Genomic DNA, 15,169 nt, shown 5'->3' on the forward strand with positions numbered 1-15,169 from the left:
GAAAAAGTGGGTGTGCAAAATGAGTCAGCCCCATTGAGTTAATACTTTGTAGCGCCACCTTTTCCTGCGATTACAGCTGCATATCTCGATCAGTTTTGCACATGGAGAAACGGATATTTTTGCCCATTCCTCCTAGCAAAACAGCTGGAGCTCAGTGAGGTTGGATGGAAAGTGAACGGCAGTTTTCAGTTCTTTCCACAAATTCTCAATTGGATTAAGGTCTGGACTTTGACTTGGCATTTTTAACACCTTGATATGTTTTTTGGTGAACCATTCCATTGTAGCTTTTGCTTTTTGTTTTGGATCATTGTCTTGTTGGAAGACAAATCTCCGTCCCAGTCTTTTGCTGACTCCGTCAGGTTTTCTTCTAGAACGGTCCCGTATTTGGCTCCATCCATCTTCCCGTCGATTTTAACCATCTTCCCCGTCCCTGCTGAAGAAAAGCATGATGCTGCCACCACCATGTTTGACTGTGGGGATGCTGTGTTGAGGGTGATGAGCTGTGCTGCTTTTACGCCAACCATAACGTCTGGCATGGTTGCCAAAAAGTTCAATTTTGGTCTCATCTGACCAGAGCACTTTCTTCCACATGTTTGGTTGTCTCCCAGGTGGCTTATGGCAAACTTTAAGACACTTTTTAAGAAATGGCTTCCTTCTTGCCACTCTTCCATACAGGCCAGATGTGTGCAGTCTACGACCGATTGTTGTCCTATGGATAGACCTCTGCAGTTCATCCAGAGTGATCATGGGCCTCTTGGCTGCATCTCTGATCACTTTTCTCCTCGTATGAGCTGAAAGTTTAGGGGGGCGGCCCGATCTTGGTAGATTTGCAGTGGTCTGATACTCCTTCCGTTTCAATAATGGTGAGAGGTAATATAGTTACAGTGCCTTGTTTGGCTTTAACATTAAAAAAGTTTGGTGTCGTCCTTTGGCTCGGCCGTGCTACTGTAGGTCTTCAATTGTCGAAAGTGATTTTGAATCTTGAATGTGCATGTATCAAGAATTGAAGAAAGAAGATCTTTAGATATGGAGTACATCGGGAACATATTTGTTTATGAGACAAATCTCTCCCCATATAGGTGTTAAAAATGACGCTCATTTGCAGAGGGAGGGGAATCGTACGGAATAATGGTATCGCTATGAGGTGTCTAGATCAAAAACTAGCTGCGGTATTGGGCATGGTTACGACAGAGTAAGAGTCCAATACATCAACGTCCTCGTGGTTTTCTCTTGTGGTTATTTGAACACTTGGAGAACAGAACGCAAGACTGCAGTTTACGTTGATACTACTCACTCGTGACAAGCATCACGAATAGGGCTGCAACATCTCATCGATCAAATCGACGATTAAAAGCTTTGGCAACTTTTGACCTCATCAAACGTCATGTCACGCGATTTATGAGCTGCCAAGCGTGTTAAATCAATGCAAGTAAGTGCATTAAATCTCCAAGTGAAGTTAGAAAAGTTGTAATATCACTTTTGTCCAGCAGAGGGCACCTCAAGACTGGTTTAATAAAAATAAAAACAAAATATAAAAAATTCCTTTTCTAATAAACATTGACTTTTTAATACAAATTTTGTTTTTAACGATGCAAACACTACAACGTTTATCATTTTTTGCGGAAATACAGAGGTAAAATATGTAAATGAATTTATATTATATATCATGTAAAAAGAAAAATAATTATGATGACATGTTTATCGTAACAAAAGGGGCAGATTGGTTAACATATATCGTTTGCACATTGGGAGTGCTTATCAAAGTTCAAGACTCAAAAATGTATTGGTTGACAAAGATTTTAAAATGTTGGTTTACATTATAGATATTTTTTTGCGGCTGAAATAAAAATATCTAAATGGTAAATGGTCTGCATTTCTAAAGGTGCTTTTCAAGTCAATGAAGGCCTCCCAAAGCGCTTTACAATGTGCTAAAGGTATTTCTCTTTCTTTTTTGTTCTGTATTATTAGTCCAAATATAATATGATCTTTTGATAAGGTGGTAGGAAAAGAGGTATCTTCCATAATTGTGGGTGTATAGCATACATTTCTATGTATTTTTGTCTATTGTTAAGTTATTTGACATTTGAAGTTTTCACGATCATTTTACGTTACAGAAGATTCTGTTTTTTTGGGCACTATTTTCCTATCCGTCCAAAACGTCAATATTAAAATCGTCTTTAAGAATCCGATTCCTCCAAGGATCAAAAGAAGAATCGGGCGATGTATGGAGGATGTTAGTTGCAGGATGCCTCGAGAGCATATTTTCCCCAACTGTTCTCTTCTCGTTTGTTGCCCGTCTTGCCGCTTCTCCCCCGACACGATGCAGATTTGAGTGCCCTCGCTCATTCCACCTCACCGCACGCATACGTATGAACTCAGGCATGTGAAAGTCGAATTTCAATGTCCTAATTGGTGACAGGCCACAAGTTTGGGATTCTCTCCATTCACTTGTTGTTGTATAGTTGGCCTTTGAACGTGTTGTTCCAAACACTAAATGTTCTCGGCGGTTACAAAATTTGCATACAACATGTGGTTCCAACAGAGCTGCAGATTTTAAGCTACAATTACACGGGATTATGTTACCGAGATCGAAGGCGCCGAAATGAAGACAAAGTGCCTTAGCGTGCTTCCGAGCTATTAAAGGACGCCCAAAGTTTTTGGTACACCCCCTTACGTGATCAAAAAAATGGTGCCGCCTTTTGGTTCGCAATGACTGGAGTTGTTGTTGTCGCGGTAGAATTTGTGCTAAGCATTGCCGTGATTCGCAATTCCTCATTTTGAAATAAAATTGAATATGCATTGCAAAGGTCACGAGTAAAGCAGCAATAAATACATGTTTTTGACACCCTACGGTTTCTCGGTCCCCCCCGGCGGCCTGCCGGACTTTTGAAAAACAAAGACGATCAGTCACTGAAATCGGTCAAGTCGCATATCTTTGGAAAGCTTCAAATATTGGAATTTAAGATATGATGACCATTTCAATCATATCCTCGTTAAAGAAACATCAGCATCGGTCTGAAACAGAATACCACAGAACTATCAAGCTGGCGTGACTCACAAATGACGTCCGCTGCCCGTCGTCAAATTGGTTGAATGTATGCAAGAATGGCTTTATTACATCTACCCAATGCCGACGGGTGAAAAATGCCTAAAAGCATGTCTGCTTCGTTCCACGTTCCTTCCTGTAACTTGCTCGTTTTGACCCTAAAACCCCCGTTTAAGAAAAAACAGACTCGTAAAATGATTCCCAATATGGTCGTTTGACACCAAGTAGTCCCAATATCTTCAGCCAGTAGTAACCGATTCAAATGACGATAAGACACATTGGTTAGCCGACGGGGGTGGGGGTGACCGATGTCAAAAACAAAGTTGCTATCTTGCTGCGAGCACATACTTTGTGCTATTTTGAGCTGTACCTGTCTATGATCTTATTTGTGTCAGTGGGATGCTATAAACTGACATGAATTCTGCCATTTTCTTCAATACGTCACACTTGTTTACAAAGCCAGAAAGGGCTATCTATGTGGCGGGTAAGAACAAAAAATAAAGTGTAGTGTTTGTATAAAAAGCAAAAAATGAGCCAAATTTGAACTCATTTAATGATATTAATTGCTCCGAAGCAGAGTGCATTCATTTTTCAATCGACTGCTGATCTTTTCCCTTTTTTCTAAACTTATTTTAATCTGTATGATTGCATGTTTTTCAGAGAATCTGTGTATAAATTGCTTAAAATAGAATTGTAAATAGTTTTTTTTTTTACATTTTATCATTTATTTGTAGTCCTGAAGAGTTTATATTTTTAAGTGTTATTTTATTGTTTTACATTTTCAGGGAGTTTGTGTTCATGTTTGACTTTCTGTTCAGCGTGTAAGCTAAAATTGTTTTGTATTTTACGAAAGAAATTGGTGCATAATGTTTTATTGTTATTGAAAATATATCGTTTTAAAAAAATTAATCTGTTTTCTAAACAGAGCTGTCCTCCTTGTGTGCGACCAGTAGGGGGCTGTAGCGCTTCACGTGACAACGCAGTAACGTCAGGCCACTAGAGCAGGCGCGTTGGCCTCATTATCACGCACTTTCTTCTTTATTTATTTCGTGGTCTAATGAGTCAGCCTGCCAAGAAATATGTCAATGGCAACCTACCCAAAATACACTTCCACGAATGACACCATTTCAATTGACGAATATACAGCACGGAAATCGACAAATATTCCTAAACTTACCCTGCTCTCCTCCAAACTATCGAAGGGCCCCGGTGGCTCATCCAGACATAAGAAATCTCTCACCGATTGGCTGCGAAAAACAAAGAGATGTTTTGATGCGGGAAGAATCCAATGCACAGCGCCAAGAAACAAATCTGCAGCCCGATCGTGTCACCTACCAGTTGGCAATGTCCTTGTGGGCCACTAGGTTTTGAAGAAAGGCCTGCAGTCCCAACTGTCGCTCCTCCAGGAAGTCGCTGTCGTAGTTGTCTTTAAACCATCTTTTAGGAGGCAGGGCCAGACGAAAGCCCGGAAAGGTCTCTTTCAGCTACGAAGCGCACCCAAAGAAGGACACAACCTACAGTATGTGGTCTGTGCGTCTCAAAACGGAAGCCTGTTCAAATCATCAAACTCCTATGGACGGGAAAAACGCGACCTATTTATGCAGACCGCCGAAATGTAGGGGTGTGTTGGGAGTATTTGGCCCCGCGCAAAATGTTCCTCCGTTCTACAGTTGAACAACCTTTGTGTCTTATTTTGCCCGATTCAACCGAAGTCTGCGCTTTATCAATGCAATAATGCATCATTGAAAGACTCCAAAGCCAGATGTGTACTGGAGACGGGATACATTCTTTCTCATCAAAAGGGCCGTCACAGTCTTTTCAGGAATCGAGTGCCAGAAATGTAAGGGAGGAAAGAAGAGGAAAGAAAATAATACACGCGAAGGAATTCAATTAAAACCTTTCCAATTCCCCCAATTTGTAGCGTCATCGATCAAAGGGTTGACGTGTACGACTGAACTGTGGAAAGAAGAAACTGGAAAGCATGTAAGTGCATAAATGTGGGATAGGGGCAGCGATTGGGAGGAAGTATCAGATTGAAAGACTGAGGGCTTCTGGCACCTTTCAATGTGAAACCTCACTTTCCCATTTCACTTATTCGCCCATTTATCTCGCTGTCCGCCTCTTGTATTATTTACCTCATGCTGTTTTTCCCTTCCTATTAGACCAAGAGATGTCGGATTTGTGGCTTGTGCGGGCCTTTGAAGCCGTCCGTGATTAAGGACTATAAAAAAGAAGTATGACTCGACTATCAACAAGGAAAACGGAGGATTGACGACCGAAGCCGCCAATGGCACCGAATTAAAAATGGATGTTGACATCTACTATTGCAGTCATTGGCTCCGCATGAGCGAGTGAATCACAAATGTATGTATTTTGGTTGATTTTTTTTCTGAAGTTCCTTTTTCATTTCCAGCAGAATTGCATTGATCGGAGTTTCTGTGGCAATAATAACTGGCATCAAACGTTTCATCGGACTTTGCAAAGCGATAACGCAAATAAAAATCCTCATTTTATCGGCAAGTCAGGTTGATTACATTTTAAATGGATTTTACACCATTAATTCCACCCCATATGCATTTATTCGAGGAACATTTTATTGAATAGAAAAAAATGCACCATGTTCAAACAACGGATCATAAATCTAAGTTTTAACGCAAAATTCTCGTAGCTCGTGCAAAAAAAAGCAACCTGTGACATGCGAATAACTTGTTTTCAATCTACCATGAACTAGTTATTGTTGAGCAACTGAACTTAGCAAATTACAAAATATGATGAATGATTCAGATGAATTGGATTTATTGCTAAGCTCTAGACTGTTTCTAATATTGTCATGTTTATCGGTAAAATAAGGACAGTTTTTGCAAAGTGTGGCCACCAAACCCCATTGTTCTGAATCTCTGACATACATAGAAATTCTCGAAGCTCTATCAATAATTGAGTGAGCTTCTTTGAAATCTCCCAGGCCATTTTGTGTGAGTCAGCAATGTCACTTTTGGGCCACTAATTCTTGACTCGATGAAGGTAAATTCTGCGTACTCAACATTGCGTTTATGACTTCTCGGCTCGATGACTATAATGTGTGGCATTCTGGTCTCCCCGTGTCTAACAGCAAAGGTTTGCAGCTGGTTCAAAATTCAGCAGCGAGAATTTTGACTAAGACAAGAAGGTTTAATCATATCGCTCTAATTTTAGCTAACTTGCACTGGCTCCCAGTCCGCTCAAAATGGGACTAAGGTTCTCTGACGAACATACAAATGTTTGCATGGACTTGCCCCCTCGTTTCTCAGATTTGAGTACCCCCTATGTTCCTCCGCTCGGAAAACGCCCGTCTACTTGCGACTCCAAGAGCCCAGAAGAAATCCGCCGGCTCTAAAGCGTTCTATATCCGGGCCTCGGTGCTGAAGAATCTGTATTTCTGCAGCACTTTATGTTCCCTTGAAAATTGTTTAATTTGTAGCGTTTGACTCTTTAGTGCCATATTTTTTAAATGATGCAATGTTCAACATAAAAAATGATTTTAAAAAAAATATATATATAAATATATTTTTTTACAAAAACGGTGTCAAGGCGTCCTCTGCCGGCCCAAAGTGGTACGACCAACCCTACAACTTTACAAGATCCAATACACTTATTGGCATCAATATAATGCGCTTAACGGCTCATAAATAGCGCGACAAGAGGAATCGATGAGGAAATTACTTGCCGACGCGATTTTATCGATTCGTTGTTGTAGCCCTTATGTCAGCGTCTGCGTCGACCAGCCGGCTGAGATGGGAGACTGCGTCATTGATGTCATGGACTTTTTGGACAATTTTACATCTTACCGATGTATTTCTTATCGATGTTGACTGTTTGTGTATTGTTACGAAAGGCAAAATCTATTGCAGCCTGGTCATCCACTCGTGAGGCCTTTTCATAGGGTTTTTTATTTTTGTGATCTCGAAGTTTTGAGTTTTTCCTTGCCCGCATGTCGGTTTAAGATTCGGGATAAAGTGTCATTGTGGCCTGTGCAGTGCCCCGAGACATTTTGTGATTAAAGGTGTCACAAATAAACGGGATTTGAGATTAGCATTTGTAAAAAAAAATCTCGCGTGTTTCGGGGGAAATTAGAAACGTTCCAAAGGCCGAACTTTCGGACGGGAGCAAAAAGCTGACATTTACTCCGGCCTTTTCGATGGGATGCACGTTCGGAGGCACGCTGTACGTCAATGCGCATTCACTTCAAAAGACGGCGCGAGCCGGCGCCAGCCGCACAGCAGGAGAGGGCAATGTTAATGAGAAACTGCTTGCCCTTTATCTGAACGACGAGTGATAATATTCACATTAGGCAGGCTTAAACCCAACTAAACGTTAAAACATATTGGGAACATGAGGCGACTCGTGGCGGAAAAAAAAATAGCGCAACCCTTAAAGAGATGAGAGCCCTTTAATGAAGCCGGGTCCATTCGTCATAAAAAGCGTATTAGTATGATTATTTCTGCTGCATTTCATGGGACGCTGAAATTGACAAAGAGATGGCTATTTCACTGACTTTGAACAGACTCCTTCCCTTTAGAATAATGACAACTTTGTTTATGCGCTCAACTTTTTTTCATGCACATTCCAATAATGAAAAACAGAAACGGATTCTTCTTCGCAAATGAGGATCGGATTCATTGCACATTTTTGTGTTCCGCAACGGCATCCTAGTTCACTTCGGGCTACGAATTCTATCCGCGGCCTACAATTTGTCGGTGACGAAACCGGGGCTGCAACCGACCATTCTATTCGTCATCGACGAATCGGTCAATTCTCTGGATTTCTGCCACATTTTCTCTTCCCTTGAAAATGCTTCACTTTGTTTCATGATGAAACGGGCAACATACTACAAAGTTGAAACTCTCGTGTCAATTGTGTTTGTGATGATGCAATGTTTCAAAAAAATATTTTTACAAAATGTAAGATAACTCCATAAAAAAAAAAAAAAACCTATTCTTGGCGCCCTCTGCCGGACCAATGCGGTACCACAACTCTTAGGGTCACAACGGAATCGTGTGCGCTCTTATTTGCATCGATGTAGCATACTTAACGGGTCATAAATCACGCGATACAACGAATCGATGATCCGACGAGTTGCCGACCTTTTTAATGAACGATTCTAATGGATTTGATCGATTAGTTATTGCAGCCCGAGGTCGTACATTACAAGCGGAAATGTGTGGCGGCGTGCCACGACCAATTGCATTTGTTCCCGACCGCTGCTTTGTGAACAAAGCTTCCTGCTCAGGCCCCCTGGTTGACTGTTTGGGTTTCTGGGTTAGTGTTAACAACTTCCAGCGCCAGATCCAAAACAAAACCGGGCTGGAAAACAAAAGGCTTCACAGGAGCAGAACATCCCGGAGGGCAAGCAGCAAACTTGAGCGTCTCTTCAAATGACTATTATTTCTTGCAAAATAGAAAACAAACGTGCACTTATAAACGCACCTTGTCATTGAGTCTGGAAAAATCGGCGTACCTCCTGAAGACAACCCAACTTTCATCCGAGTTTTTCCTAACCAGGACTTTATAGACCTTTAAAAAAAATACACAGGACAAACATCGAGTTGAAATATGAGAACAGGCTGGTTTCAATTGAAATGAGGTATTTGATGGCGGACACTTTGAAATCATTTTCAAAGAAGGCAAATTCGCAAGGGCAACAATTCCAAGAATTTTCAAGCACTTTGCCCAAAATTCAAGCATTTTCCCGTAAACAAAACAGTCATATTCAAACATTTTCAAGGATTTCAAACACCCGTACGTACCCTGTTATGTCTTGGCTTTTATCACCAGACTGCGCGTACTCGGCACCAACGTGCGGCGCAATACATGAATACAGGAACGAAAGTAGCGTTGACTAAGATCTGCTCAGAGCCACTTCTGCCATCTAGTGGCGATTTATCTCACTGATTTAGGGCACTGAATAAGTTCATTGACGATTATCTTCAAAATAAACTGAATGCATTAAAGGGAGTATTGGTAGTTTCTAAGTACACTATAAACGGGTGCCATCCAATATTAAAAAAAACATTTTGTGACAACAGACTCAAATAGGTTATTTGCAGGTGCAAATGCTAGGCTAGCAAAAAAGTGCATTCAAAGTACTTTCTTTGGTAAAACTAAAGGTTGTTTGACCAACATCATTTTGACCGCCGATGCTTGACGAGTCATAATAGGGCCTTATAATCGCCAGCCAATTCTTTTCTTACTTAACCAGGTTTCGCTACTTTACGGATTTTCATCGTGCATCGTATTCTGATTTCTAAATGACTGAACAGACGCCCAGCCCCTTTTCAGCCTGCGTGTTCACGACATCGCGGTCTAGCTCGACAAAACTCCAATACAGATATGCAAATCTTTTTCAATTTTAAGTTTCTCTAAAAGCCATCTTGTCAACAAAACACTCTGAACCGACAACCACCGGCACCCGGTTCTGAAAGGCAGGGGCTTTATATTGCCAACAAAGTTGGACTCCTCGACCTGCTAAACTGGCTCTTGGGCCGCAGGTGGCTCCTTGTCGCTCTCTAGTTGCTCACCGGCGCTTTGTCAAAAATATTTGATAACGGAAAAAGATACGGTTTCTGTAGGAACACAGACAGGACACATTCTTAATGGTTTCCAATGAATACAGATAGATAGACACAGTTTTGTTTTTTTTGTCTAATATGTCTCTTTCAACATTTTGGTATGCTGACCCCTGCCTAAGGAAAGTAAATGCAGTTTTCAATAATGTCCACAAGATGACGACATAGCATCACAAGAAGGAAAAACGTTCCATGACATCAAAAGATTATTTTTCAAATTATAATTTGACACTACAGTAGTTATTTTTGAAAAAAAAAAAAAAAACGTTGATAAAGCTTAGTAATTGAATTTGCTGAACAAATGCTGGAGCCTGTAAATTGGATTTGTTCTTTGGTTTCAAAGTATAAAAGGCGATTCAAAAAGGTTTCTACTTGGCGGGTTGGGACCATCGCAGGATTTTTTTGAAAAACAAGAAATGACGCTTGTTTTTTGCTAGGTTTAAAAATGTGGGTTTGTTAAGTTTTTTATTGTAAAACAAATGTTAAAACTCCGTACCGTAAACTTCGCCCTTTCTTCCATGACTTCATATCCGAGAACCGTCGGGGTGATGGGCCTCTCCTCTTCTTTCCGACTCCCAACAGGAGCCGAACTAGAACGAGGACAACCGGAATACTCTGCCGAGCGCCCGAGAGTCCCGTTTTCTCTTGCGTGCTCAACGGGGCCCCCCAGAGGCGGGGGGGTCTTACTGCGGCCGCTTCCGTCGCCGCGACGAGACCGCCGCCTCACATTTTTCGCACGCTCGTCCAAAGCCGGAAAGATAACCGGGGAAGAAGACTCGGAGCTGCCGGAGACGCTTCCCAGCGAGGAAGCTCGCGGCGGCCTTCTGGGCTTCTTGCGACTACCGCTGGTCGGGACTGCGTTCAAGGGGACCGGGACAGGCACAAACGGCGAGGCCATCTCGGAGTATCCGAAGCGATGACCTCTTTCAGGGGCACAGCTGCAGAGAACTTCACGAGGGATCGGTCAAACGTTTAACAACCTAGACAAAATGAAAGAACAAATCATACATGTGTTTCTGCCGCATGCAATTCATTACGAGTGTCAAAAACCGCTTAATCTCCTGTATTAGTATCGAGTAGAGTAGAGTCGGAAAGTAGTCGGGTCAAGTTTATTTGTTTGGCCCTCAATCACTAGAAGTCTTTAAGGGTTGTCCACACGACAGACTATTACAACGCCGTCAACGCTCTCAAACTCGATTTCTTCTCGGCTCTTGGGATCACCAGTGGACCGGCATTTGCCGAGCGAAGGCTCAGAGCAGCGGGGCTGTCGCGGATATGACATATTCGTCGAATAGCGAATATTTTTCATATTTGTGAATAGGACTCACATTCGTGATAACCGTCCCTTTTTCTCTCCCCGCCATCTTGACTAAAATGTCGAGGAGACGACATCAACGCGCAGCGACGCGCACGCGGAAGTAAACAACACTCGGGAAATCCCTAATTGCGACCGCCCTGGCAAGCAGAAACCTACATTTTTGAGCGAGTGATTACATTTGTCAATGTTCAGAGCAGCGTTTGAGGTCAGGGCATTGACAAGGAACAATAATAACATCTGAGGCTTTCCAGGGTTGAGGCACAACAGGTCAAGTGACATCCATCTTTTTAATCTCAGTGAGCCAGGCAGGCCTCCATATTTCCACAATGAAGTGGGTCAGATTTTGCCATTTGAAGATACCGTTGAGTGTCATCTGCGTGACATTGGAAACTGATTTTATACTAGCGTAGAACAGAACAGAAAATAGGATAAAATAGGACAAAACAGAATAGAATAATAAACAGAACAAAAAAACAGAATAGAATAGAATAGAATAGAATAAAATAGAATAGAGCAGGCCTTGATAACATTCTGAACATTGTTTACACCAAAATCTAGACATGGCACTCCAGAAGCTTTGGGATCAGAGGAGTCAAACTCATTTTTATCAGGGGCCACACCAGCATTATGGCTGTCCTCAAAGGGCCGGATGTCATTTATATATGTAACTAAATGTAATATGTAGGTAAAATAAATCTAACTACTGTTTCATGGAAAGTTACTCCGAATTTATGAATGATTTGAGTCACAAACATTACAGTCGCACTGGGGGAAAAAAGTCACCAAACATATAAGTTCAATACAGTTATACATAGAAGCCACTCCAGCTACGAGAAATTCATGTTGCAAGAATATATGGACATAAACAAAAGAAACCAGGACCTGCGAGTAGTTTTGTTTGTCTTATTATTCCATTTTTCTGTCCGCTTACTATTTGTTTTTAGTGATCAAGGAAGCTGTGGATGATAGCTATTTAGGGTAAACTTGGATTCTTTTGGAAACAAATGAACTGCTTTTCAGTTATTTCATATTGAGAAAATTCTCTACAGACTGGAACAAATTATTCTTGTATGTAGAGGTATCACAGTATAAAAAATAAGAGGATTATTTCTTTCTCAATTCCAAACGTCGGCATCGACATGAAATACTGCCGTCTTGTGGCGCTGAGCTGTCGTTTCGCTGCTGTTGTTGTCAACGGGCGTTATGTGAATTTTTAAAAAAAATGTTTTTGACCTGTTTATTTGAAAACCCCCAGACATTTTAAGCGCTCGCGGACAACATGAAATGACACGGCAGGCCTCATTTGACCCGCAGGCCGTGCATTTGACATGGACTGTTAGCGATTAGTGCAATGTGTTCGTACAGCATCCGCTTAAAGAAAATCTAAACAAGGCGATTGCTTACGCTTATAAATAATGTGTGTTACGGTTTCATTGGAGTTCAGCTATTCAAAACAATTTCACTCGTGTTTGTTTTTACACCCGCGAGGCTGGATCCATTTATGATCGAATTTGAACAACTGATGATTTTAATGTACATGTGGACAACACCTCGGAGCCACCGTCCAAAGATTTGTGTTCAACTTTTTACAGGGTTCGTAAATCTTTTTTTGGGGGGCCAAATTCAAGCACTTTCCAAGGGTGAGATATTTTAGTGATTGAGGGCTATACAAATGAATGGGACTTGACTTTCAAAGCAAAGTTTCCATTTTTTCCAGGACTATTAAAAGAAGTCATCTAGCGCCGATCAAAAGTATGAGAGCCAAACCCCAACATTATTTTGGACCGCCGAAATCGGTATAAAACCCTAACTTGCAGCCCAAACCCTAGCTTTCCATCTGATCCTAGCTGTAACCCTAGCCCTAACCCTGTTTCAAATGGAAATCCTAGCTCTAAACCTATTTTGGAACCTCACATTCAATTGAGAACCCGGACATGGAGCCCAAACCCTAGTGCCTAGCCCTAACCCCGTTTCAAACCGTAGCCCTAGCCCTAAACCTATTTCAGAACCCTAAATTCAGTTTAATACACTCGTAAAGAGCCTTATCCTTAGTTTCTAACCCTAGCTCCAAAATAAGTTAAAAACCCCTAATTGAAGCCCGAACCCTAGCTCCTAACCCAAGCCCAACACTTAAGAAACATGGCAAGAATTTCAAGAATTTACAAGCCCTCCACCTAAAATTCAGGCATTTTCCTGACCTTGAAAAGACACCATTAAAATTGAAGCATTTTCAAGGATTTCAAGTACCGGTACAACAACTGCTTTTAAACGACCTGGATTTTAAACGGCACGTCACACCGCCGACTCACGACAGAGGACGCGCCCTTGATCTGGTATTTGCGTACGGGCCGAGCGCCGGGGTCTCCTCTGTTGCGCATCGGGCCATTACGGTGTCTTTTTTAACATCAGTGCTTTTAATCACATGGTGGAAGCGATACCTACAGTAACTCCTGAAGTGGCTACACATTTTATGGTGCTTTGAAAAGGTCACTCCTGCCATCATTTTGCCGGCATCCTGGGATTTTAATGAACGTGGCAGCGACCTCTTGGTTTAGATTCAACGGTGTAAAGGACATAACACATTTCTCAACCTCTTTTTTTTTTTTTTTTAAATAAAGTTAACATTGGTATGATGGTTCATGTATCTTTGTGCAGTATTCAAATTAATGTTTTTTTTTTTTTTTTTTTTACTGGATGGGACTAAAACCTTAAAAGTCAATGCAGGATTGCCGAAAGATTGTGGAGAAAGAATTCAAATCCAGTACACCGGGAAACATCCTGTCAACGACTCAAAACCGAAAATAAAACGCGAAAACAGGCAAGGACAACGTACTTCTCAATTCCTATTTCTGACAATAAAAATCACCCCAAACTCATTCTCTCCGCCTTGGACTTTTTAACCCAAGTCGATTTGAAAAAGTCCCCACTGGAGCCGACAAATGCTCTTTGAGAGGAATTTGCGGAGCACTCCAGAGGTAAAATGACTAAAATCAGGTCCAGCCTTTTTGCTGGTCTGAATGTTCTTCCCTTGTGTTAAACAGCAGTTGGCATTCATTTGTACAGCGTAGTTTGATGAAGCCTGATTGCGCCCTGTGGGTGGCGCCCAAGAGTGCAGACGCACGCTCCACTTAAGCAGGGCACTACGAAAGGCGCATTAGTGCAAGGATTACAAATCAATTCTGGACATTTATCATGGGCCATGCGAGATATTTGAGAAGCATTTGCCACTGGTAAATTGTGATGGGACTTTCCTGCGACCCTGAAATGTAAGAAAGAAATGTCGTTTTACCCAAAAACACCTATTTGGGAAAAGATTTGTCTCCAAAACAAATCCCTTTGTCATTTACTCGAGCTCTAAAAATCACATGTCTTGCAAAAGGCAAGATTAGAAACCGCATGTTTAAATGGCATATCCATCTGTGTGTATGACTCACACAGATTGTTGTCCTTTAATGGTACTGATTACATTGATAAATTGGCTTGGAACGTTTTTTTAAAGTGCTTAAATATGCAAGAAATGAATAGGAAAAAGCAAGAAAAAATAAGTAAAAAGCTAGGGAAAAATAGGAAAAAAAAAATCGAAAGAAAAAAAGGAAAAGCAGGAGACAAAAGAATAGAAAAGGGGCGGCAGTAGCTCAGGAGGTAGAGCGATCGTTTTAGGACCTGGTTTTATCACACTTTTCGGGAATGTCATGGCAAACATAGAACCAAAACCACTTGGTCTTGCATTTGTTGGGAATGTAATACAATTTAAATCATTCTGTCTTTGTATTTGTTGTGAATGTCATCGAAGGGTAATGCACACGCAGCACACCGTATAGAAATCACTTTTGAGCAGGTAACACGTTAATTTTGTCTTTTTCTACTCAAATCGCTCGTATTGAAACTGTTATGCACTCTACCATAAAGCTTATTTTAGCATAATAAGCTTTATGGTAGCCCATAGCACTTCTCTACCGGTCGATTTCATTCACAACTAATACAAAGACAAAATGGTTTAAGTTGTATTACATTCCCAACAAATGCAAGACCAAGTAGTTTTGGTTAAATATTCGCCATGACATTCCCGAAAAGTGTTATCAAAGTGAGATAAAACCAGGTCAAAGTGGTGATAGTAGCGAGGGGATGCAAATCTCGGCAGGGATGCATTTCTCCGCATAACACCACCAGGTGAAATGAGTTAGTCACCCTTGGTTTAGTACA

The 15,169-nt window shown here is 41.3% G+C and overlaps 1 protein-coding gene across 10 annotated transcripts in view; it reads right to left on the reverse strand.

The window, feature by feature from the left end:
• Window positions 1–15,169, reverse strand: part of snx16 (sorting nexin 16) — a 52,018-nt gene that overhangs the window by 36,261 nt on the left and 588 nt on the right. For 9 of the 10 annotated variants that reach the window (XM_088322831.1, XM_088322824.1, XM_088322825.1 and 6 more), the window contains exons 2-5: window positions 10,145–10,628; window positions 8,510–8,596; window positions 4,382–4,530; window positions 4,224–4,293 (exon numbers count right to left, since the gene is read on the reverse strand). In XM_088322831.1, coding sequence (XP_088178957.1) covers window positions 4,224–4,293; window positions 4,382–4,530; window positions 8,510–8,596; window positions 10,145–10,546 — 708 coding nt within the window. In that variant the 5' untranslated portion in view covers window positions 10,547–10,628. The remainder of the gene's footprint in view (window positions 1–4,223; window positions 4,294–4,381; window positions 4,531–8,509; window positions 8,597–10,144; window positions 10,629–15,169) is intronic. The other variant, XM_088322826.1, reaches the window with a different exon arrangement.

Source organism: Urocampus carinirostris, chromosome 18 (assembly GCF_059441175.1).
Source record: "Urocampus carinirostris isolate Australia breed hairy pipefish chromosome 18, RoL_Ucar_1.0, whole genome shotgun sequence".
NCBI lineage: Eukaryota > Metazoa > Chordata > Actinopteri > Syngnathiformes > Syngnathidae > Urocampus > Urocampus carinirostris.